The 23,212-nt window shown below is 35.6% G+C and overlaps 1 protein-coding gene across 11 annotated transcripts in view; it reads right to left on the bottom strand.

Annotated features, from left to right (window-relative positions):
- TTC27 (tetratricopeptide repeat domain 27) overlaps positions 1-23,212 on the bottom strand; it is a 157,098-nt gene that overhangs the window by 92,812 nt on the left and 41,074 nt on the right. For all 11 annotated transcript variants that reach the window (XR_015802287.1, XR_015802291.1, XR_015802288.1 and 8 more), the window contains exon 10: positions 4,803-4,916. Coding sequence is in view for 1 of the 11 variants with exons in the window: in XM_014876407.2 (XP_014731893.2) it covers positions 4,803-4,916 (114 nt within the window). In the remaining 10 variants the exon portion in view is untranslated. The remainder of the gene's footprint in view (positions 1-4,802; positions 4,917-23,212) is intronic.

The raw sequence follows: 23,212 nt of genomic DNA, 5'->3' as shown, positions 1-23,212 counted from the left end.
GATATCAGTGCAGGATCTCCACAGGACAGAAGAGGGCTGTCATCCACTTACTACCCTCCTGAAGAAAGTGATTTATATCTCCCTCAGTTCTTCAGTACATCTCAGATCCCAGGAACTTTCCACTAAAACTGTCAACTTCACGTGAAATAAATTTATTTAAATTAATTTTCTCCTCCTTCCTTCCCTCCCCCATTCCACCCACAACTAAATGCAAGTTATTAAAATCTTATTTAATGTATCCCTAGAGTACAAGAGGAGGTCAAAAAAGAGAAACAGGAACTCCTAGTACAGGGACCTAATAGTTTTGCTGAACAGACAGGTGCTGTCATTCCTTTGGTTATGCTACGTCTCTATTACCCCAACTGTGGTTTGAGAGGCCTGATCAGAAAGATACATGACTTAAGAAGCAAAGGAACAGGGAAAAATCTGCTTGCCTCAAACCTCTCTAGATGAGCCTTTTGGGAGGAAAACTGCTCCCCTTTCCTTTTTGAACTCTTCCCTTAAATGTTGAATTTGTTCAATGTAGAACAACCACCAAATAAAGAAAAGCAGAGCAAGCAATTTGGCAAGGAAGTGATGGTTTAGTTTTGAAAATAAAAAGGATATATTTCTATGATAAATGACATAACTTTCTTGCATAACCATTTAAAGCCCATCAATGTGAAATTAACAAAACAGCAAAGTTGTGTTCAAGCTCATAAAGCTCGACAGCAGTTCTGTTAGATCTCTATCAGCCTTCTGTTAGATCTCTATTAGCCTTTCCTTTTTACAGACGCACATAATTTTTTTTCAGATTTGAAAGAACTGAACACTAACTAGCATGTTTCTTTAGTAAGAACAATTTAAACAAAAAATTTCCCTTTTTTATACACACAGAAAAGCATTAGTTTCTGGAGAAAATGACACTCTGAAGTATTATTTAAGTGCAAAGTAAAGGGCAGTTGACAGAATTCCCAACCACATACATCTGTGTATGACTAAGGATATAAAACGAGATCTCATGTGACCTTTCAATCTTAGGCATAACGATTAGCCTATAACATTGCTAGTCTGCTCCCAGCTCTCCTGAAGTCTTATTAAAACACCCTTTTCAAGACACATTTCTCTGCCCCAACAGGCAAATTCCTTTACTGCCAAGAAAAGCAAGCAGGAGGGAACCGTATGAAATGGTGTGTATGTTGTACGACGTGCTAGGAAAGCCGAGCCATCAGCTTGCAGGCATGCTGTCACCAGGTGTAACGAGCAGCAGAAAACACAGTCAGAAAAGGGGCCCATAACAAGCTGACAAAAGCTGCAAATGTAGAGGCAGCCAGTGTAGCCACCCAGGTTAGGGTAGCATACACGTGGGATATATCCCAGGTAGGATAAAGCTGAGCAGGCTGCTGGAGTACCAGGCACATGGCAGCATCACCTCTTTCACTGCTGGCATAATACAGCAGTAAATGATGGTCTTGTTCCTACCCCACCATCCTTGGCACAAAGGATGGCATTTTAATTCATTTTGCTTCATTCTTAAACCTATTTTCAAATCCACTGAAATGGAAGAGTAAACCTATTTCATGTATCAAGAAACTACAGTGGAATGAACTATGTGTTTTGAACTGGTTTGGTCATGGGTGGGTATTTTTCTTCCTTTATTTATTTTTTTTTAATCATCCCTCACTTTTCTTATTTTTTCATAGCTCCTAGACCACTCAAAATTCCTGTTTTTTCTCTCCCATCGTGTTACTTCAGCTCTGACTGCACTTTCAGTAGTAATTTGTGGCTTAACAGCTTAGTCCAACCCATCTTCCACTATTAATAGTTTCTGAATTACTTTCCTTCAATAAAAGGTAGGTGAAGACACCCAAACTGATAGAGCAATAGCAGGTTTCTTGTTTTATCAAAAACCTACCCCCATTTTGTTCCTGTTTTCTCCCTCCCACTTTTCTTTCCACCCTAGTATTTCTCACCCTCCTGGACTGTCACCCAAAAGGAGAAAAAACAATCTCACAACCTTAAGAAAATCATACTACATCCAGAGACACATTTTAGTTGGCAGTACCTCGATCCGCAATTCTCTGTATTTTATACTGGTCATGACTAAATATTCTAGTGGAATGTAAAATAACTAGTTTAGCTTTCAAACACTGTTTCTTTTTCTTAGAAAAATGGTTGAAAAAAGTACTGGCTTTAGAAATCTTCAACCTTAGTTTTGCAGTTCCAAGCCCCATTTAAACAAAAACTAGACAGAGACAACCCACAGCATCCAGAAAAAGTTAAGGAAAGAAGTATCTCCTTCTCACTAGCTCAAGTACATTCCAGAGTACCCAGAATAATAATTGTAAAAATCATTCCAAAGACTGCATTATCTGTAGTTCAGATTTTTAAAATAATCAGAAAAAGGTTTTGAAAATTATCATTCCAATTCCTCTTGAAGTTTTCAACTAGAAAAACAAAAAAAAAGACTTAAAAATGTATGAAAACTCTTTAGCATAAAGTATATAGGGATATATTTAATATTTGGAGTCTGACAGTTAATTTTAACTAATATGCCCTCCTTTAAAAGATAGCTGCAAACATTTTCAAGTAATTAAAATAATGTAAACAGACAGACAGTCCTACAAAAAAAGGTAGTTGAAAAATGCTTTGACGAAACTGCAGTGTAGTCAGGTTTGCATTAGGACTAAAAACACCATATGCCTACTCAGCAATATTCACTTTAAAAGATGCATACCAGCTGCAGATCCAGCACAGAAGTAGGTGAGGGTGGAAATGGGGAAAGGAAGAAAAATTAGAGTAGAATAAGACAGGAGAGTCCCAGCATCTCTTAAGTTAGAGCCTGTAATGGCTCAGGCACTTTCCAGACAACCCAAAAGGAATGTAGAAGATTTAGTTTACCAAGTCTTATTCAAGCTGTTTTACAAGAATTTTTACAATTCCTTCAAAAGATTGATATCGCAAACAATCACATTTACACCTCCTCTCTTAATCTACCATAACTAATCTTTCTACAGCACTCTGAATTAGTAAATAATGAAATTTTGAAACAAGAACCCATTAAATCCATTTGTATGAAAATTCTGTGGGATTGGAATCCATTTGCTACTGATAAATAGCTGCAGAATTCATTCGTTCTTTAGCGTCTTAATGAAAATTATACATCAGCATCTTCATGAAGATGATATATAAAAAATGACTTGGGCTATGTATGAAAATAACATTATTCATGGTATCTTTTCTGATTCCTTCTTAGCACTATTAGAAACACTGATATTAAAAAAATTCTGATCTGATGGAACTCAGAAATGAAAACCTTAAATGGAAAGTTATCCAAGTTATTTGATTAATTTAGCATATAAAAATCATTAAACAACTTTTAACTATTTTTAGAAACTGAGCTTGTTACCATCAGGTCAACACAAATATGCAAGTATATCCAAATGACTAAAAAGCTTAATGAAAGAAAAGATAAATGCATTAAGATTAAAGGAAATATTTTAAACCACAGACTCTGTGACTGTGGGGTCATCTCCCAATATGTCACAGCCCATGCTAATCAAATCCTTTGTATTACTGCAGTTGCAGCACATGAAGTCAGATAAATGGACTTGTTAAGAGAACTCCTTCATGAAGACTTCTGTCATGAGACTGTCAAACTAACAATTTCCATTACTCAGGTTTAATCAAACTAGACAAGTACGTTGGAGGCACTCCAACTGTTTTATGGCTTAGGGCATCAAGGATCCTGAGATCACTTCCCAAGTGCTGTCAGATTCTACATCTCCCAGATTTGGAATCCTGGCTTCCCCGACAGACTCCTAAAGACCACAGGAAATTCCACTATAGCAACTCCATGTCTTCATTAGCAAAAGAAAAATGCAGCAGCACATCCAAAATGCTCTCCTGCAAAGACTCATGCATCATAATGATTTTAAATGAAACATCAGCTTTTCTGGATTTAAATACATAGCACTATAATGATAATTGTTTACATTTCTTGCTATTTTAGCCAGCAAGAACGTTGCCTGACGGACATACACAAATGCCTGCTGTTCATGTGTGACAACAAGACTTAGCTGTACAAAGATGACTAAGGGTTAACAGAACTGTACTATGAAGGCAAAAAAGAATCTAAAAGAATCTTGATAAAGGCTGTAGCCCTTTCTTTTGAAAAATTTATTTTTAAAATAGATCCTACTAGATGACACATTTTAGGATTTTAACGTGGTTTTTTTTGCATTTGAAAAACCAATCTTTGTTTGGACTGAGATTATTTAAATAATCACTGCCTCACACTTGTAATAAAAATACTAATCACCAACTATCAGATCAAAATGGTAAATTGAAATTGCTGTTCTATTCTCAAATGTGTTTTCTTGTTGTCACAATGTCAATGACTATTTACAAGTCTCAGTGTTTTATAGAGATGATTAACTTGAGAAAAAAAATATTAAAAAATATGATAGCAATAGCAGCTTGACATTCAGGAACATCTACATAGACTCCTCAGATCATAGTCAGAAACAACAGGTGTAAAAATAGATTGAAATTAAAATCTTCCAAACTTGTCATGTTTTTCAAAGTGATGATTCATTACTTACGTATAAGCTTATCTCATGACTAGCAGACACAGAAGGATTTGTGGTTTATGCATCTAATTTAGAGACGTAATTAGAAAATTATCTCATACAGTTTGCAGGGAGGAACTGCAGAAACTGCTAACTCCTGCCTGTTTGTATTTGATTACATATATATATATGTATATATATGAAATCTCTCTATATACACACACATATAATAAGGCAGCTCAGAAGTCTTACCTGAGTCTGCTTCATTGCCCGTTCCATTCTGCGAGTGCTTCCTTTCTCCAGTTTGGTCCGAAGGAGTAAGGCTGATGTCTGAATGGCCCAGAACTTTGGCTGGGAGAGCAAGCACTGCAGAGAAAAAGAACATTTTATCATTACTTCACTTTTAAAGACATTGAAGACAGTAAAGTCTTTAACAGTGGCCTCAAGCATGAATGCTGTTTCCTATTCTGAAAGTCAAATATGTGGCTAGAGGACTTATTTGATGAACTGAGGACTGTACAAATCACCTTAATCTATTTTCAACATAAAAAGTGGCCTTCAAAACCACTTTCTCCTTCTCAGCTATGCAGTGCTACCTTTACATGTACCCATATGGTACATAGACCAAACTACACAAATTAAAATGGCTACTCAGAATCAAAGGAAAAAAGAGAATGTGATTCTGGGCTGAATGGCTCAGCCTTCTCCACACATGCATACTGGGTAGCTGTTGCAGGGATCCTACTTCTCAAGGCTGAACAAATCCAGCTTTCTCTTGGCCTCTTGTCATATGCAAGGTGCCCTGATGACCATGTTAACAGCACTTCCACATGAAAAATGTTGAATTTGCTAAGAATCTGAAGAATATTAATTAATCTAGAACTTGCTATGACTTGAGAATAACATAAAGAATTTTTTACTTCAGTAGATGCATAGGGAATATGGAATAATCTATGTAAGCAGCTTTCCTAAAATAATTTTAAGTTATCACTTGGAACATGCTGCACTGATGCCAGGAACTTAGTGCCAGTCTCCAACCACTGATTTTCAGGAAAGTCCAATAGAACACATGCAGCCAATATACTTTTGGTGTCTCTTTATAATTTACAGACTGCCTGGATTCTTTCTGGTATGGTTTTAGAGAGAATATACCATTTCTGAAAAGTGAGACAGAAGGAAAGCTTCCTTGCCTATTTTATTGAAACTGCAAATACGATCCATCTTCTCTGAGAAAATATATTTGTCTATAGATATTTGTAGACTGGAGAAAAAGCCCCAGTGGTTTTATTCATTCCTCTCAAAGATCTCCCAAAGCATTAAAAAGCATAATTTGGTCATGGTTTGTGTTTAATGCCTGACAAATTTCTGTCGTGTTGTAATCTGGCTTTGTTTTCCCTAGTGATTTCAAAGGAAAAGAAGCAGAAAGAAACAATCTAAAAAAAATTCTTTCAAACAAAACTACAATAGGAAGAGAGGCAACAGCAAATGAAAGCATAAATGAAGGCAGTGTGAAGGCACGCACAGCCTTCACTTCAACTAATCCTACCCTTTGTGACCAAGAATTCTCTGCACCAACTTTTCATGACTTCTACTCAGTATTAGATTAAGAGGCTTCTGTACTGTCCTCTAAGTTCTGAGGATCTGGAATTAAGGGAACACTATCACAACATACTCTATTCTGTAGACTTTCAAGTGCCCTTTTACAAACTATAATCACTAATCTGTTAACCCATGTACGTCCTAGTTCTGAGAGCTCATCTCTCTCCTGCTTCATCAAACTTCACACAAATACCTATTTTAGTTTGGTCTTAAGACAAACACAAGCAAGGCACTTCTAGCACAGGACACTGGTGTCTGAGTTTATTTTTTAGCAGCTATACAGGTAACTGCTAAATCAAAGACCTTAATGAATTGCTACGGCAAACACTTGAACAACCTTTCCTTTACCTTAAAAGCTTATTTTGTGGGAAAGGTCACCCTTTTCCCCATTTTCTCCACTATTAGTATTCTGTCATACTATTTAATTTTTACTTCAAGGGATTTTTTTTCTGTGCTGCTTGGTGGTAGATACTAGTATTAATTTTGCAAAAGAACAGTAACAACTAAAAGTCTTGTCTAATAATGCTCCTAAAGATATTTTCAGGTCTGATTACTGCCCTTGTCCAGCAGCAGAGCCCTTGCTCTCTCACTAGTTCACCTTAGCAATTGGCCCACGGAGGGCAGAGCACAAAATTTCTGTGTCTACAGCATCCAGCTCTGCAGGAGGAGAACAGGCAGCCCAGAGCTCTGTCTCTGTGTGCACCTCCCACACCACCTAAATCAGTGGTGGTTGTAAATCAGTGGTAACCTTAAAGCAGTGATTTAAGCAAGCATGCTTCATGAGCTGTGTATAAAGCCAAATAGGGGGAGAGGAAATCTGAAGAGAAACAGGGTGGAAGACAAGCAGAGATCATTACGTTTCACTCCTCTGCAGGAGCAATGACAGGCCGTATTTACTTTTTAAAGGTATTCATGAAATAAAATGAAAGGTATACCTGCAGTAAAATTACAGAAGAAAAATTTAAATTTTCCAACAGTTTTATTGATACAAAAACCAAAACATTGCAATTACACAAGACAACGAGAAGCAGACCTAGTTTTCATTTAAAAAAGCACTTGTAATTTTATACTGGTACAGAGCTCACAGTCCTATGCCAGAATTCAAATGCTCACCTTTTCATCACCAATTATAATGTTTAAAGCACCACAAAAAACCCACAATAATACATGCATGAAGGGCACAAATGCTTATACTTAAAGGCTGTAAAGAAGTTTCAGAACATCTAACCATAACTATTAAGCAAGCTTTAATCTTATACCCCAAATGTCCAAATATTCAATATAATAAGTATTTTCTCATAAGATCCAAAGCTTTATATTTTCACCTGAAGCTAAATCTAGACTCTGTTAATAGGACTATAGGTTAAAACAAAGCATCTGGGAAAAAAACCCAACTTAATCAAGATAATGCAAGTTTTGTCAACATACTTGAAAGTTCATTATATGGCACCAAGGGCAGCTAAGAAAATTAACAAAATAATTCTGAAGCAAAACCACTATTGAGAACCTTTACAAGTCATCTTTGTTCTTACTTCAGGGAAAGAACAATAAAGTAAAATAAGAGAAACACGGGAAGATTAGACAGGGTGAGAAGAAATGGAAGGAAATTAATAATAATAATAATAATAATAATAATAATAATAATAATAATAATAATAATAATAATAATAATAGTAGTGCTGCAACATTTTTTGCACAGAATAGGATATTTTCACATGGGAAAACTAACTTCTCCAATTCTTCCACACATTTTTTTCCTGCAAACAGTATCATCCTCTTCCATCATATCAGAATGTAAAAAGGAGATGATGATGACCGAAGTGTTACACAAACCAAAATATCACATTCAATCTATCTTCCTTATATGACATTCAAATGAAACAAGATGATGCTGCCAGTCCTAATAACAAAGTAGTCCATTATTGTACAACACTTACAGTATCCCTATAACTACGTAAGAAGAAAAGGCAAGTTTTTTTCTTGGAACAAAACTTCTCCAGGCAACCTGTTCCAGATTGCTCAAGGAAGTTATTGATGCCCTATCCCTGGATGTGTTCAAGGCCAGGTTGGATGGGGCTTTGAGCAACCTGGTCCAGTGGAAGGTGTCCCTGTCCACAGCAGGAGAGCTGGAGCAGCATGGCTTTTAAGGTCCCTATCAAGACAAACCATTCTATGATTCCAAGCAATACCTGAATTATGAGATAGATAGATTACATTAGTAATGACACCCAGATCAAACTCAGACACAGATTTCTGTCAAATCCAGAAATCAGGTATCATTAATGAATGATTCAGCCTCACTATTCAGAATTTAACCTAGGTGTGAAGCACTCCCTGATCATTCATATAACTTTCTGTCAGAGAAAACAGAGAAAGAACTGCATCAGTCAGTCACGACTTACAGAAGGTAAAGATTGGTCAAAGCCACTTGTCTGTATTCCTCCATCTACTGTTTAAAAAAGTTGGAGTTCTAATAGGAATTCTTCCTGACATGAAATTCAGGAAGAGCTTACTCAGGCATATAAGACATACTAGAAAAGCTAGAACGGGTAAAGATGATTCTTATTAACTGTAGCTATAATTAAATTTAATGTTTTCTAATTTTTTCTTATGATAAATCTATCCAGTAAGGTTATTCTTTTACTCCTGATGCTTGCTCACTGATAAACTGTCAGTAGCCTAGCAAAGTACTGCGACTGCTATGATGGAGCTATCATCTGAAAATGGACTTGCAAACTCAGCAATTTTAATTGAACCCAATTGTGGAATTCCTAAGAATTTGTACATCAGTCCATCAGTGAACCATAAATATTCTGCTTATTGGCCAAATTGCCAGGGTGTGGCAAAATTATTTAACTGAAGTCACAGGCAGGAGGCACCCTGAGGATTGCTCTGTTCCTCTGTGATGCCTCCCAAGACATGGCCCTTCGTTCAGATTCAGCTCAGGTTATTTACTAACATATTTTAAGTTACAAACAAACAAGCACAGAACACTGGGGAGGATTTAGAGAAAAGAAATTAAAATATTCCTTTTTAGTTCCCTTATATTATCCATTTCAGTTAACATACTTCAGGAGCTTTGTTGTTTACCTTTCCAAAAAACCACACATTAATATTTCCAAATTACTCATGTGAATTACTTCATGTCCACTTATCAATAGTCTTGTTTCATATAACCATGTATGTCTTTATGATTTTCATTAATTCATTCAGATAATTAACATGAAACCCTTATTTCTTCAGCACATCCCAAGGCAAAATGGCAACCTTTTAACTCATTCTGTTCTTTTCTGTAAAATGAAACACATTCTTTTCCACATTCTATACCCTGCACAATAGTCAGGTGAGTACATAAAAAAACTCACTAGTATGACTGAGGCATGAATAGGGAAAATGTGCATTTGCCTTGTATACATATCTGTTAATCTCTGGTGAATTACTTTTTTACTGAAAGCTAACTTAAAAGTGTTTAATTTGTTTTTATGTACACAGCAAAGAATTGGCAAAAACTTCTATGGAATTCATGACTGAGAACAAGAGAAAAAAAATCAGTATGATATTAGGGAGAATGTGATTTGCTTTCCACCTGTTTTTCTCATCCACATAATCTGACACTTAAGTTTCTGTATAACTAACACAAGTTTTTCTTCTAAAATGCCATGTTCAAATTACACTTATTTAATTTGAAATTTTTTGGAAATTTCTCCTAGCACTAACTTGGTGACCAAAAAGGCAAAATGAAGTAAAATTAAAAATAATCAACTTACAGAAAAACCTGAAAGATGCCACATTATTGTGGAAAACTTCCTTACATTAAATGTATGTTTTTTCAACAGAATAGTATTTCATAAAAGATACTCCTTGCATTTCTAGAAAAAAAAGTATGTACAGAAAACTCTGCCCTGGAAAGTAGCTAAATGAACTTTATGAGACTATTCCTAATTGCCTAAGAAAGATTAAGGCAATCCAAGGCCCAGAGGAAGGCAAAAATAATAGAAGTTTTGAAAAGAGTCCTTAAAATATTAACTCTTTTACTAACCAAGTTCAAACACAGATGATCTACAGCAGTACTGGCAGCATCTGGTTGAAATGAGATTTGTAACTTTAAACAATAATTCTGTTAGAACCCTATAAGTTAAAATAAAGTACATTTGTGACTAAGTGGTTTCCAATACCAGTGCACTTTTTATGTTTTAGTGAAAAGCACAAGTATCAAGAGGGCAAGAAAAATCCTGAATTTCTAGTTACAATTAAGCAGCAGAACCATGGCTTGGCAATAGAACAAGCCAGTCAGTATGACCGCTTTTAGCTTCTCTGCTTAGTAGGAACATGTCAAAATTTCCTGTTGGCTCAAACAGATCAAGTATGTTCAAATCAAGTACACAAACCTATTCTGCTGTACATGCCCCTCCCAAAGATTTTAAAATAAATAGGAATCAAAAGAAGACTTGATTATATGGCAACACTAGCAAATGTATGACGCTGAAGTTTCACAGAGCTCAAATTCCTCCTAGTATTGTTTTTATTCTTATCAGAACACTCAACAGTTTACCAATACCTTAGTGAGCACAAATTAAGAGGAACTACGCACAAACACAAACCCTCAAATCAGTAAACAGCTAACATTCATTACTGTTTTCTAAACAGGCATATTTAACTGGACAAGAAGTAGCATTTGATGACTAAACTGATTTAATGTATGTGTCAAAGGACTGCTTTTAAGCAGAATTCTGTTGTGCTGATGAATATAAATATTTTAATGCAAAAAATTGCTTAGGAGTTATTTTATCTCCTGGTATCTATATTTAAATTTAAAGTTTCTATTTTGCAGTTATCACAGTATACACGCTCTTTATACGCAGAAATGAAATTTCCAATAAATCTAAAAATGCATTCAGAATTGCAGACCATTGAACAATAATTACAATAAAGATTTTTGTCTTTGATACACCATTATCCTTAGTTCAGTGCTATCCCCAAGACTTATCCTCTTTTTATTTTCCATTGTTATTATACACAAATCTTCTCTGTTATGTGTAATGATATAATTACTGTATGTAAATCTCTATATGTATTTTTATGTAACTGCATTGAAATGGAACCCTTAAACTAAAATGTACATTTGTAAATACTTGCCTGATTCATCCCAGACAAAGACTTAATGCTGTCATTTCAGAGAGGCTATTTTTTTTTCATACTAACAAAGGAGCTCCTCCAGTGTCTTCATAAACCATCATTTTATTGAAATTGAATAATCTGAAGTTCAGACAGAAATAACTCCATTCTTCTATACCTAAATACATAGATATATATGAAATACTTTTCATTTCTCTGAGGGTATCACCCTAATGCATGACAACTTTGCTTTAGGTTCAAAATTCAAACAAAACCTGATAGCCAATAAAGATTTCCTCTTGGACTGCAAATTAGAAGTGGTAGCAACAACATGCAACATATCAAATTCAAGCCTTTGAGGACTTTACTGCTACTACAGGAGAACTTCTACTCATGGAATCCACAGTACAATCTCCAATTTATAAAAAACATCACAAGTAAGTGACAGTTCTAAACAACAGTGGTTAATTTTGGAGCAGACAAATAGGACGATGAAGTAAATTATTTCAGACGATCCTCTCTTTTCAGCTTCCATCATCCATAATCATTGGCATTGCAGACAACAATCTCAAATAATATTTTTGGAATCTGCACCATTACACAGTATGGCAATTTGAGCACCTATAAATTCCTCACCTTCCTAAGTATTATGGACAAGAATTATTTGATTGCATGTGTTAGTAGTTAGGTAAGACACACTAATGTGGAAACAACCCCATATTTGGGGCATCTGTTAATTTGTTTGACAGCAACAGATAAATAATTTCTAGAAACATTAAGATTGCTTTAGGCACAAGCAATCAGGCTGTATATTCTCCAGTCACATTTTATTAGTTATGAACACCTTCACATTTTCTAAGGCCCAACAAGAAAAAAAAATTACACTAGCATTTCACTCCAGATGATTCTTGTTCCAAATTGACAAATTCTAACCTTATTTAGCGTAATTGTGTCCTTGGAGAGCAACACAAACAAGGACAATAATATTTTTATACCTTGAGAATTCAAGGCTTCCATAAATACTATGACAGTGGATACGTTTAGTGGCTAGCAGGAAGGAAGATAAGATAGTCTAATTTATGCAGAAAATAGTTCCTAGCATGGAAGTAGCCAAGGGACTTTGCAGATTGGTTTCTCGTTGCTTTTTTTTGCACTAAATGAAATCTAAACAGAAGGAGTACTTGCACCAGTGTGCATTGTAGTTTACTGCATCTTTCCTCCTCAAGGTCAAAAGAACTGCTCAGATTATGTTTAATAATTATCTAAACCTGTGCTGTATATGCCTTGACATATCTCCTTAATTTCACAAGTTCACTAAACACGGAAATCTGTCCTATGCTTCCAGTCATTCTAACAGAATTTTGGATCAGAAAAAAATCAAAATATTATCAACTAATCCTGCAAATTAGAAGTGTATATATATCAACACATGAGCAACTGTCTTTAAAATTTCTGCCTTTTTCTGTGAAACAGCCTGCAATTTTAGGCAGCAACCAAAAGCATTTTTTTCCATATGGCTTTGAGAACTAGAACTTAAAACCCAACAATATGCAAAGTCTTTGGAGTTACAGATTACTAACTGATTTAACAGTCTTAGGGCAAAACTAGCAAGACAAGGACAATTTACTTCTTCTTCACAAATATGACAACTTGCATTATACACTTCAACTTAATTATATTTCAGGCATTATTCCAAGTCCTATGTTAGTATTTATTTTTCAGTGTTGCATGAGGAAAATGTGTTATTACTCGGTTAGGTCTTAAATACTTTCTTGCCTAACAGCATCTAATATAAATTCTACATGGCATCTTTAGAACATTATGCCAAGACCTTTGCACTGTAAGAACAAAATAAAAAATAAAGCAGTGCTTGACTCTGTATGAAGTGCGTTAGCAGAAGTTCTGTATTTTTGTTTATTAGGTTTCTTGGTGTTTCAGTGAGCTGTTACATCATGACAGCACGCTACAGAGTCAATCATGTGATCACTTGTGGTTTTTTTAAGGCCTCTTGAAGTTACCATGATTTAAAAAATTATCTGTCAGTTAGCTAAATAAGAGTGACAGACAGAAATCCTGACAGTATTAATGTGGCAGCAGAGAAGATTTACTTTCCTGCTCTGGCTGAGACATCAGCATTTGCACAGTACCATTTTCCAGTACTGCTTTAATATTCCATATATTTCAATAGGCTTAGACCACACATTCAGCATATTTTTCCCAAAATCTAAAGCTATTCACTCAACTGTATGACAAGGGTTTATTTTGGTCTATAAAACTAATCTTGAGACTGTTGAACTAAAATAGCTTTTCACCACAACAGGTGTTAGCTGATCATTAGCAGAGCTGGGCTTAAAGCTCTTAACCACAGCCATTAGAAATACCTCTTGGTGTTAAAAAGTCAAGAGCAAGGCCAAAACACCATCAGTGATCTGCATCAAGGGACTAGTTTAATTAGAATGGCATTTTTAAAATTCACTTTGTCTAGTCTTGTCTGGTAGCCTTAGCACTCAAATTATAACATTACATCATTGTAAATGCAGAGTACCTTTTGTTGACTTGGAGCACTAAAACAAGAAGACACTATCTGATTTTTTTTTTTTGCATTGCTATATACTTCAACTTGTTTGAATAAGATTTTTTCATGTACATAATTTCAGAAGCTTGGATAATTTAATGGATTTGGAATAAAATATTATTATGAGCGCTTTAAAATGAAACATATGTGTACATATGCATACTGGTTACTTTTCTCAGTTTTCAGTTTTCTTTTTGTCCATACACACTTTATAAGGCAAAATGTTAGAAACCTCTTAGGTAAACAGTTACTTATTTACATGATACTAGACAGATCTAGAAATGAATGTTAGACTCAATAGAGCAGCAATTATATGGCACTTACTAAAGGGAATTTAATGTTCTCAAGTGTCTCATTTAATCTTAGTCTGCAAGTGACTGATTCTCTCTATGAAATTTATCATACCTGGAATTTACCACATCTGAAGGTACATTAAATACAATATAAGAGTTATTTTGTAGCTCACTCAATCAATTCAAAAGTTAGAAGACAAGACTGGAATAAATTTTCTTCTCAGAAGACTTAAAAAATATTCCAATACATGAAGGCTAACATAATTTCACTTCAGCAGTATTTTCCACAGCTTTTATGACCCCACTCAAATAGTGTTCTGTAGCAAATAGGTAGGTCTTGATAACATCCACCCACCAGTAGCCTCATATTCTGTCCTGCTTATCATTCTAAATATATGGCACTTGTTTTAAGCAGTAACTCTTACTCCTGATATCTACCTTGCAAAGGGACAACTCTTGCTTCTAGGCAACTACGTATGCTAGATCAGCTTGGAAACTGTGCTGGCTTGTGTACCACTTCTGTAGTACCTAGAATTTCAAGGAATAAAAAAAAAATCAGGCAGGATATCTTGGAAGTTAGTTCTATAATCTGCTCAAAGACATTTGTTACTGTCCTTATTAGAAATACCAAGACACTTCATTATCTTTCTTCAGCCATCTCTTCTACCTCCCCTTAAAAGAAAGCAAATGTGGTTGGAAAAACTCAACACAACCTCTTCTCAGCAATAGAGCAACATCATATTCACCAGCAACCATTTCCTTTGTTAGTCAATACTCAGCATAGTCAGCTGACTATACAGCTGAAAGTCTCAATTGGGAAAACGGATGACTTCCCAAAATATCCTGAGACTTTGTAAATTGTTTGTTCCATTTGTTTTCTTTAGCAAAGGAAACACAGGCAATATTCAGGTGAAATGAGGCTGCCTTATCCCTGGTCTTGGTTCTTCTAAATAACATTAGTCAGGAGAACATCCAACTTCTCTTTCCATTCTCCATCACCATTTCAAATGAGATGAATAATCTCGAGTCCATTTTGCCTCCTCAGGAAGTTTTATTTTTGAAGAGCAAAACGCAGAGAAAAATGAAGCATAGAAAAGGACTAGATGTGCTGCTTTTACTAATAGATCTAAAAATGCTGTTCTGTTATTTTTCCCTCCTCCTGCTTCCATGTACACTTCCTCACATGCAGAATACCAGTCAGAACAACTTGCTCTCCTTCTCCCCAACCACACTTCTCAGAAGTGTAAAGGGAAATGGTTAAGCACTGTTCAAACAAGGTTCATAACCAAACACATGAAATGCCATAGCTGTTCCTTCCTTATGTTATAGTCTTTACATCTTCTGAATACACATCAAGAATTTCCTCAGCTTGTTAGTTGGATGTTCCTATGTTTTCTCTCTCACACCATAACCCTGCATCTCAGAAACACGTAAATATTGTGCGTATTAAAAATATTAAATAAAAGCACGTCCTTTGACATGAACATGGGGATACTGGCAACAGATCTCCAGTGAAAAATAGAAGAAACACAAGCACATGATGATTGTCTTTCCAGCTAGCTCTGACTGTAGCTCTGCAGATGAAACTGAAATGACAGCCTAGTGTCCCCTACATGATACAATTCACAGGGAAAAAGGTCAGAGAAAATGAGCACTAGAGAAATCTTCCCTTTCAGAGGAAGTCTCGTATGTTCCACAAAAAGAGCTGTGTGAAAGGAGTACAAAGATCTATGCTTACTGGAAAATTTTCAGTGGAAACAAAAGACTCAAAGAAAGCTTTGTATGGATTCAAATGCAACAGAAACACAAAAAAGCAAGCTCATATTAGCCTGCATGGAAAAAAATATAATAAAAAGTATGGAGACTTACAATGAGCTATAAACATGATTCCTTGCTTCCATATAACACTGTGTGTGACTTAACTAGCATTCAGGTAAGTAACTTGCAGAGAAAGCTATGGAAGAAACAAACACCACAATTCAAAGTAATTTTAGACACAATGAAATAATCAACTCAGATCAGGTTTGGCTACGAAAATGTTTCAATGCTTTTCCCCCTTTAGGATTTTCTATTTTCTAGTAACAGTACAAAGATATTATCAACCAAATTAGTTGCTCAGTTCTACTTATACAACAAAACTGCAGATGTATCCTGCATGTCCAGAATTATATGTTTTTTTTCCACATTAGCAGGCATTGGTGGGCTGATATTTAGCAGGTTTTTAAAAGCTTGGCACTCTTACGATACTAAATGGTATGCATATTGTGTCATCATGTAAGACATAAAAGAGTATTTTTTTATGCTGTTGCCTAAAGTGTTTTCTGTGTTGTATTTTGGTTTACTTTTTTCTTTTCATTTTAAGAGACTATTTAAGTTTAGAAGTAAGCTTTCCTTCGAAGTCCTCAATTTTTTTAGAAGAAAGAAACTAGAGAAGAAAAGGAAATGTCATGAAAAAAAGAAGATACTGTTTTATTTACAGGAATCAGCTTTCAATGACTAGTGAAGGGTAAACCACATAAGATATGGCTACTATTTTCACTTAGAATGGAGTCCAGCCATATGACTGACACATTTTCTGCTGTGCCAAACACATCACTTATTCTGTGTTATGCTGCAAACAACTTCAGCCAGATTTGACTGTAGTAGCATTGCTTTTTTTTCAGGTCTGTGGTTTGGACTTACTCCTGAAACAGCAGAAGTACAGACTTCCACACCACATCACAGTACTGCATTTATTTCCTAAGGCCCAATCTCAACAGTAATAAATCACGATTTTGGATACAAAAGACTAGACTTTAACTCTTTGGTACCAATGGTAATGATTTCCCTAGCTAATAAACAACAGCAAATTTCTCGTTTTAACTGCTCAGCCTCTGGAATTTCACCATCTGTGCCAAGATTCTCAACACATCATGTGATCTTGAGGTTATATCCTGAAAACCAGAATAGCATTTTTTTTTCTCTGCACAGGTAGTAAAATACTGAATCTAGTTTGACAATCGCTAGATACCGTATTTTAAAGATAGATAATTTCAGGAATGTATGCAATCATTCACACTATCTGCAGACTTCTAGCCTCAAGACAAATGAAGCAAATGATTGAAAAAAAGGCTGAAAGTTAGAAAAACTGTGTTCACAAAGGATATTCACTAACTTGTTAGAATTAGTCATGTGGGAGAAGAAATACACCCTACTCCCCTTGTGAACTACCACAGTAGGCTCTCAAATTCTCTGCCCTTCATGCTCTACCCCACTTGCCTCTCATCTGACAAAGAGCATTTTTAGAACAGACAGTACTACAGGTAAACTCATCCTCTGCAGACAGAAATTTATTCTTCAGGGGGACAGTTATAAATGTTAATCTTTCCATTTGTTACTGCTGCCTGTGGCTACAGACAATGCTCATAATTTTTCAATACTTTCTTGGGGTTGGTAATTTTTTTTTTAAAGTAGTACTTTTAGTAGTACTTTTTACTCAGTAAAATCCAGGTATAACTACACATTAAGGTTGCCATTCCCTTTTTTCTGCTTTACTGGCTTGAACTTTTCTGGGCAAACTCACTGCTTTCAAAACTCTCGATCACTGGAAAAATTCTTTAGGCCTGACAGATCCTGCATCCTTATGCAACTGACCCAGGGTGGTGGGATTAGTCTGTTCTGCCTGCCTACTCACATTTATGAGCTCACCACTATGTTTTTTTCCATAGACTGCCAGTGATACTTCCTGTTTATTTGGCCTATCAACAGCCTCTGGAAGAATGCTGCTTTATGTACTGTTGTTATCTGATGCTGCATAGATTTGTACTCTAACAGCAACTTTTATCTTTAATTCTACAATGATAACTTCAGTACAAATATGCATTTAGACTAATTATCCTTAAAATATCTTAACTGAGAACCTTTTGCAGGAAGAGAATACAGGGTAGCAAAAATACTTGTTCTCAGACAGATTTGGAGCACAACCATAAAAATTACACAAAACAATGAAGCATTAAAGTTCCCTTCACAGCCTCACTAGAAGGCATTTAATTATCTTCTTGAAAAGAACCAGTTTAAATGTTTTCATAATCTCATAAGTTTAACATTAGTCAAGGCACAAGAATAACAGTTGTATACAACTTTTACACTGTAAAATGCATGTCCCATTTATGAACTCATCCTATAATGATGTTAACTAGTAAAAAATCACATTTTTTTCTGTAACAGGCACAGTCAAAAAAAATCAGGAATAATTACATGCCTAGACCAGTGATTTATAGCAAGGCTACCACTGACTTTATTATTCATCTATGTCAGAACAAATTACAGAAGTTCTATAAAACACTCTCCCAACCTTCAGTCTGTAAGAACAGCTGTCTGCAGAACAGTGAGACAGAGCAAAAGAAAAACCACACAATGCCAGACAGGACTCTACAGGGAGTGTGTCTACCTGGTGTTTCCCCGTTTTGAATGTCAGCATCCACCACAGGAATTCTGCCTATGATAGTCTCTGTGGTTCAGCAGTCTACATATTGCAATACTTGGTGCTCACAAGTGATGTGATGTTAATACAAAACGCATGCCTCACTGCCTGGTGGGCTAAGGGGCTAGGAGATGGCTGGAGATGACAATTTCAGTGACACTTCTCGGATGGCCTCAACAGTTCCCCAGAAAGAGCGTATTAGCAAGTCTCAATGTCCACTAAAAGATACTTGATTTCTGATTTAATTCAGGTCCTTCCTGACTTCACCAGCAGAAATATTTTGTCTCTTTAAAGAGCTACTGCTCTCACAAGCAAGAGCATCAAGCTGCTGGAAGCCACCAGCACCTGGCTTTACACCTTATGTGTAAAAGTTTAGTTTCCAGGAGCAAAACAAAACTGCCACCTTCCTTTCAGAGCCTGAAGACATAATAGTCCTGAAAGAAGATTAACTCCTTAAGCAGCAACCAAAAGCAAGGAAGGACTGTAATAGTCAGCAATACATTAGCAAGAAAAGAACTAGGGAAGATGAGAGCGAGAGTGAAAGATAAACAAGAGGCAAGCGCTGACAAAGAAGGGCCGAGAGGAATATGGCATGGATGAGTAAACAAAAAGGCGAAGCTGACACAAGCACAAATGACTAATATTAGTGGGGTGGGGAGGAAAAGTGAGAGGCTGCTGGAGAGCATGAAAGAAAATCCTGTCTTGGTGAGCAAAATAACATTCCTAAATCTGACAGAGTTGTGTAGAGAGAAGCTGTAATCTGAATATATTTATTAGAGACAAACGTCAGTGTCTGGATTATGCTTTGACTTGAAAGAAGCTACAAGCATGAGCTGTAATGGATTAAGATTCAAACACAACAGTCTAGTGTCTGACCAGCTGTATTATGCACAGAAACCACAGCAGTTATAAAAAATCACTATGAAAACTGGATGAAGAGTCATCCAGTTGAAGAATGGGCTGGGTTGGCAGTGACCCTTAAAGGCCATCTAGTCCAGTCTCCCTGCAATGATCAGGGGCATCTTCAACTAGATCAGGGTGGCCAGAGCCTCATGCAATTTGACCTCGAATGTCTCCAGAGATGGGGCATCTACCACATCTCTGGGCAACTTGTTCCAGTGCTTCACCACCATCTTCTTAAGAAATCTCCACCTCATGTCTAGTCTTAAGAAGCTACAAAGATATTTTGCTTTGACAAATGAAAGAGGCAATTTTTTTAGTTATGTACCCTTATGGTTTGCAACTTTCCAGCTTTATTACAGTTACAACACACAGAAATAAACATTGGCCTACTATAGGTAAGGAAAAGACACAATATACAGACACAAAAAGACACACACTACAGTTCTTGCATAAGCTATGAGAACTGTGTCCTTACCCCAGCCACTAAATGTCCTGCTTGCTTTTTGACTCTTACTACTAAGTTACTAAGAGCTTCAGCTCATGCAAGCTGTTCAAAATAAATACAATTTTCTAAACATATTTCATTCCTTTATTCCAAAACTGTAAGGCTTTGACAGATATGTATTAAACTAAAAAGTGAAGAAAACAACAATTCTAGCAAACAATAAAAAACAAATTAGGTACAATACCCAAGGCATATGCTTTCCCTCTCTTGGTGTTGTAATTATGAAATCAACCATTTAATCTTACAGCACAGAAAAATCTTTCACAGTCTATTTATAGAAATCTGTAAAAAATATTTTCTCTTTCATCTTTTGTCTAGACTAGACAGAATTCATTGGAGAATGTGTTGGCCAATGTATTCTGACAAATGTACTTTAAAAAAATCTAGCTGACACAAGACATGAAGCCTTTCAAGATGAAAAAAACAAAAACCCAAGCTCCAATTTAATTAATGCAAGATATGTTTAAGGATAATATAGACAAGACAGTAAAATCTCAACGAATGTCAAAATATATCAACTAATACCTAGTGTCGTGATTTTTATTTCAGTTCAGAAAAGGTCCCAAATCTCAGCTTCCCAGATAGAAAAATATTAAATAGTGTAAATGCTTTAAAACATTTTTGCAAATTGAAACATGCAGAATATGATGCTTTTAAACATTTTATTGGCCTTTATTTGAATAGTCTTCATAACTAACAGCTCTACTTGCAATGATTAATGCAGCCAATCCAAACATGTCAAAAGTATTTATGTTATACCATATTATCATACATACTATATTCTAGGCATATAAATTATACCAGAAAAGTCTAAAATTTCTCACAGTAATCATGAAACTCACTGATGATACACATTGCTTGAACAGTCCACCAAAAAATGAGCTGGCATTGGTTCTATTCCCTAATGCAATGGCCTACCTTCATCAACAGAATATGAACCTTTCTTATTCATGTACTTGCCTAACTGGAAATTATTTTTCATAAGGGTCACAAACACTGCACGTGAATTACCTTACGAAGTTTTCCTGCATATGTGATGTTACAAATAACTATTAAAAATAACACTTTGCTTTATTGGCCTGTAAATTACACCAGTAACAATCTATTTCTGGTGTAATTCAGCTGAGCAATGAAGTCCTGCTGGCAAGCATAAAAGCTTCCCCCCTTTAGTCATATAGTACATGATCAGTACTTGAATTCAAACACTCTCTAAATAAATGTAAAATAAATGTACATACACTCTCCATATAGATGTATTTAAAAGTTTTACAAATTAATTTAACCTTAACATCTTACTTTCTGGCCAACAGCACTTTAGAACTCCATTGTTCTATTTAAACATGCTGTTTCTGACAAAAGAAAAGAAATACTGTGGAAATACCAGAATCAGAGCTGCTTAATCTTTGTCCTTCTGTAACCTAGAGGGCACTGTGTTTTTCCACAACATACCAAAGCCAACAAGCTCCTCATACAAAGGCAGGACAACACATAAAACCATGACCAAGATCAGTGCTGAACAGAGGGGGGTTTACACAAACGAGGACAGCTAAGCAAGTAAAGAAGTATTTCCATGAATATAAGCTGCAAGTTTTTCTTTGAAAAGTTTTTCAAAAATAGTTACTCCAAATCTTTCTCCATTACATCTCCTTTCAAAAGCCCTAAGTCTAAGTTTATGGACTTAAAACTTGATTAAACATTTTTTTCCTCAAAAATCTTGAACTATCTATCAATAAATGTACAAAAGAAAAAACCAATTAGAAATCGTTTCCAGTAGCTTGGCTACCTAAAACTTCAAAAGGAAAAAAGACCAAAGGAAAAAAAGAGTTAAAGAAAGGAAGAATCATTGGAGCCATTTCAGTTTTTCAACCCTAATTTTGGGAGAACTGAAAAAGACAGTCATGCAAAAATGGGGTAAGAGATTTATTGCTCATCAAGTTCATATTATATTTTTCCCAAAGCAGCTAGAATAGAATAGCTATAACTGACTGCATCCAAAAGAACTAATAACAACATGACAGTGACAACTTACTAATGATAAATGAATCAATGAGTATCAGATCTGTACCTTTCAGACACCTTGGGAGGGAAGAAAAAACACATTTCATGACTGCAAACAAAGACTATGATATTATAATCAAACCTACCTTAAAATGTATTAAGTCACAAATATATGTTATTCGTTCTATATTTAATCTTTAAAATAGACAAAGATTGGTCAACAGATACGAAAAACATCCTACTTACAGTTGTAACATAGACATGATGTCATCAGAGAAAATTAAACTCAAGTTGTTTAGACACTAGCAAACGAGAATTCAAATACCTTTACTTTTTCAGATGCTATGTAACAAGCAAGATTAGAGAAATATTTGAAGTATTGGTTTAAGAAGAAAAACAAATGAAGGGATGATATTTAGGTAGTTAGAGAAGATGAGCACAAGACATTGTGATAGCTATATAAATTTTAAGAATAATTCTTCCTTATATATAGTAAAACAACAAAAAATTTACTTCAAAAAAAGGAAGGATTGGATTTAGACCTTATTTAATTCATCTGTGCCCTCTCCAGCCAAACAATCACTAAATACAACGAATCATACACAAAATAGAAGTCACCAAAGAAAGTGACTGTTAGTACTGGTAACACGTGAATTGATCATTATAACATCAGCAAAAAGGGGTAACTAAGCCTCAGATTGAATGTTGTTGAACAGGGTGTTTAATTTCACCTTCTTTTTGCAATGAAAACTTTCTTGCTGAAGCAAATTGTAACAGTTATAACTGGTGAAGGACACGAGAGGGGGAAGGGAAGCCTGGGACATGTCAACTGGCTGTCAGAGAGGCTGCTAGAAAAAATAAGTGAGCTGCCGACAGATAAAGGAGGAGGGGGAGAAGAAAGGTTGCTGTGGGAAAAAATGTTATTAATTGCCATCCAATTTGCCTGCTTAACTTTTCAAACCCTTAGACAGGCAAAAAAATCTATTAACATTTAAACGTGATTTTCATGTTCTTTTACCAGTGCAGTTTCCGTGAGCCCACTAAAATCTATTACTTGAGTAATTCTGGACAGATTACACAAAAGAGCACACCATGCTAGAAAGGAAAGGCTATCCCAAATTTCTTGCTCAGAAAGGCATACAATAAATCAGGAATCATCTCTTGCAAGATATAATTCAAGCAGAGCTGTGGAACCCATGGACTGAGGGAAGA

This window comes from Sturnus vulgaris, chromosome 3 (assembly GCF_052056855.1).
Source record: "Sturnus vulgaris isolate bStuVul1 chromosome 3, bStuVul1.hap1, whole genome shotgun sequence".
Classification (NCBI taxonomy): domain Eukaryota; kingdom Metazoa; phylum Chordata; class Aves; order Passeriformes; family Sturnidae; genus Sturnus; species Sturnus vulgaris.
This window is presented reverse-complemented; position numbering and strand designations above follow the sequence as displayed.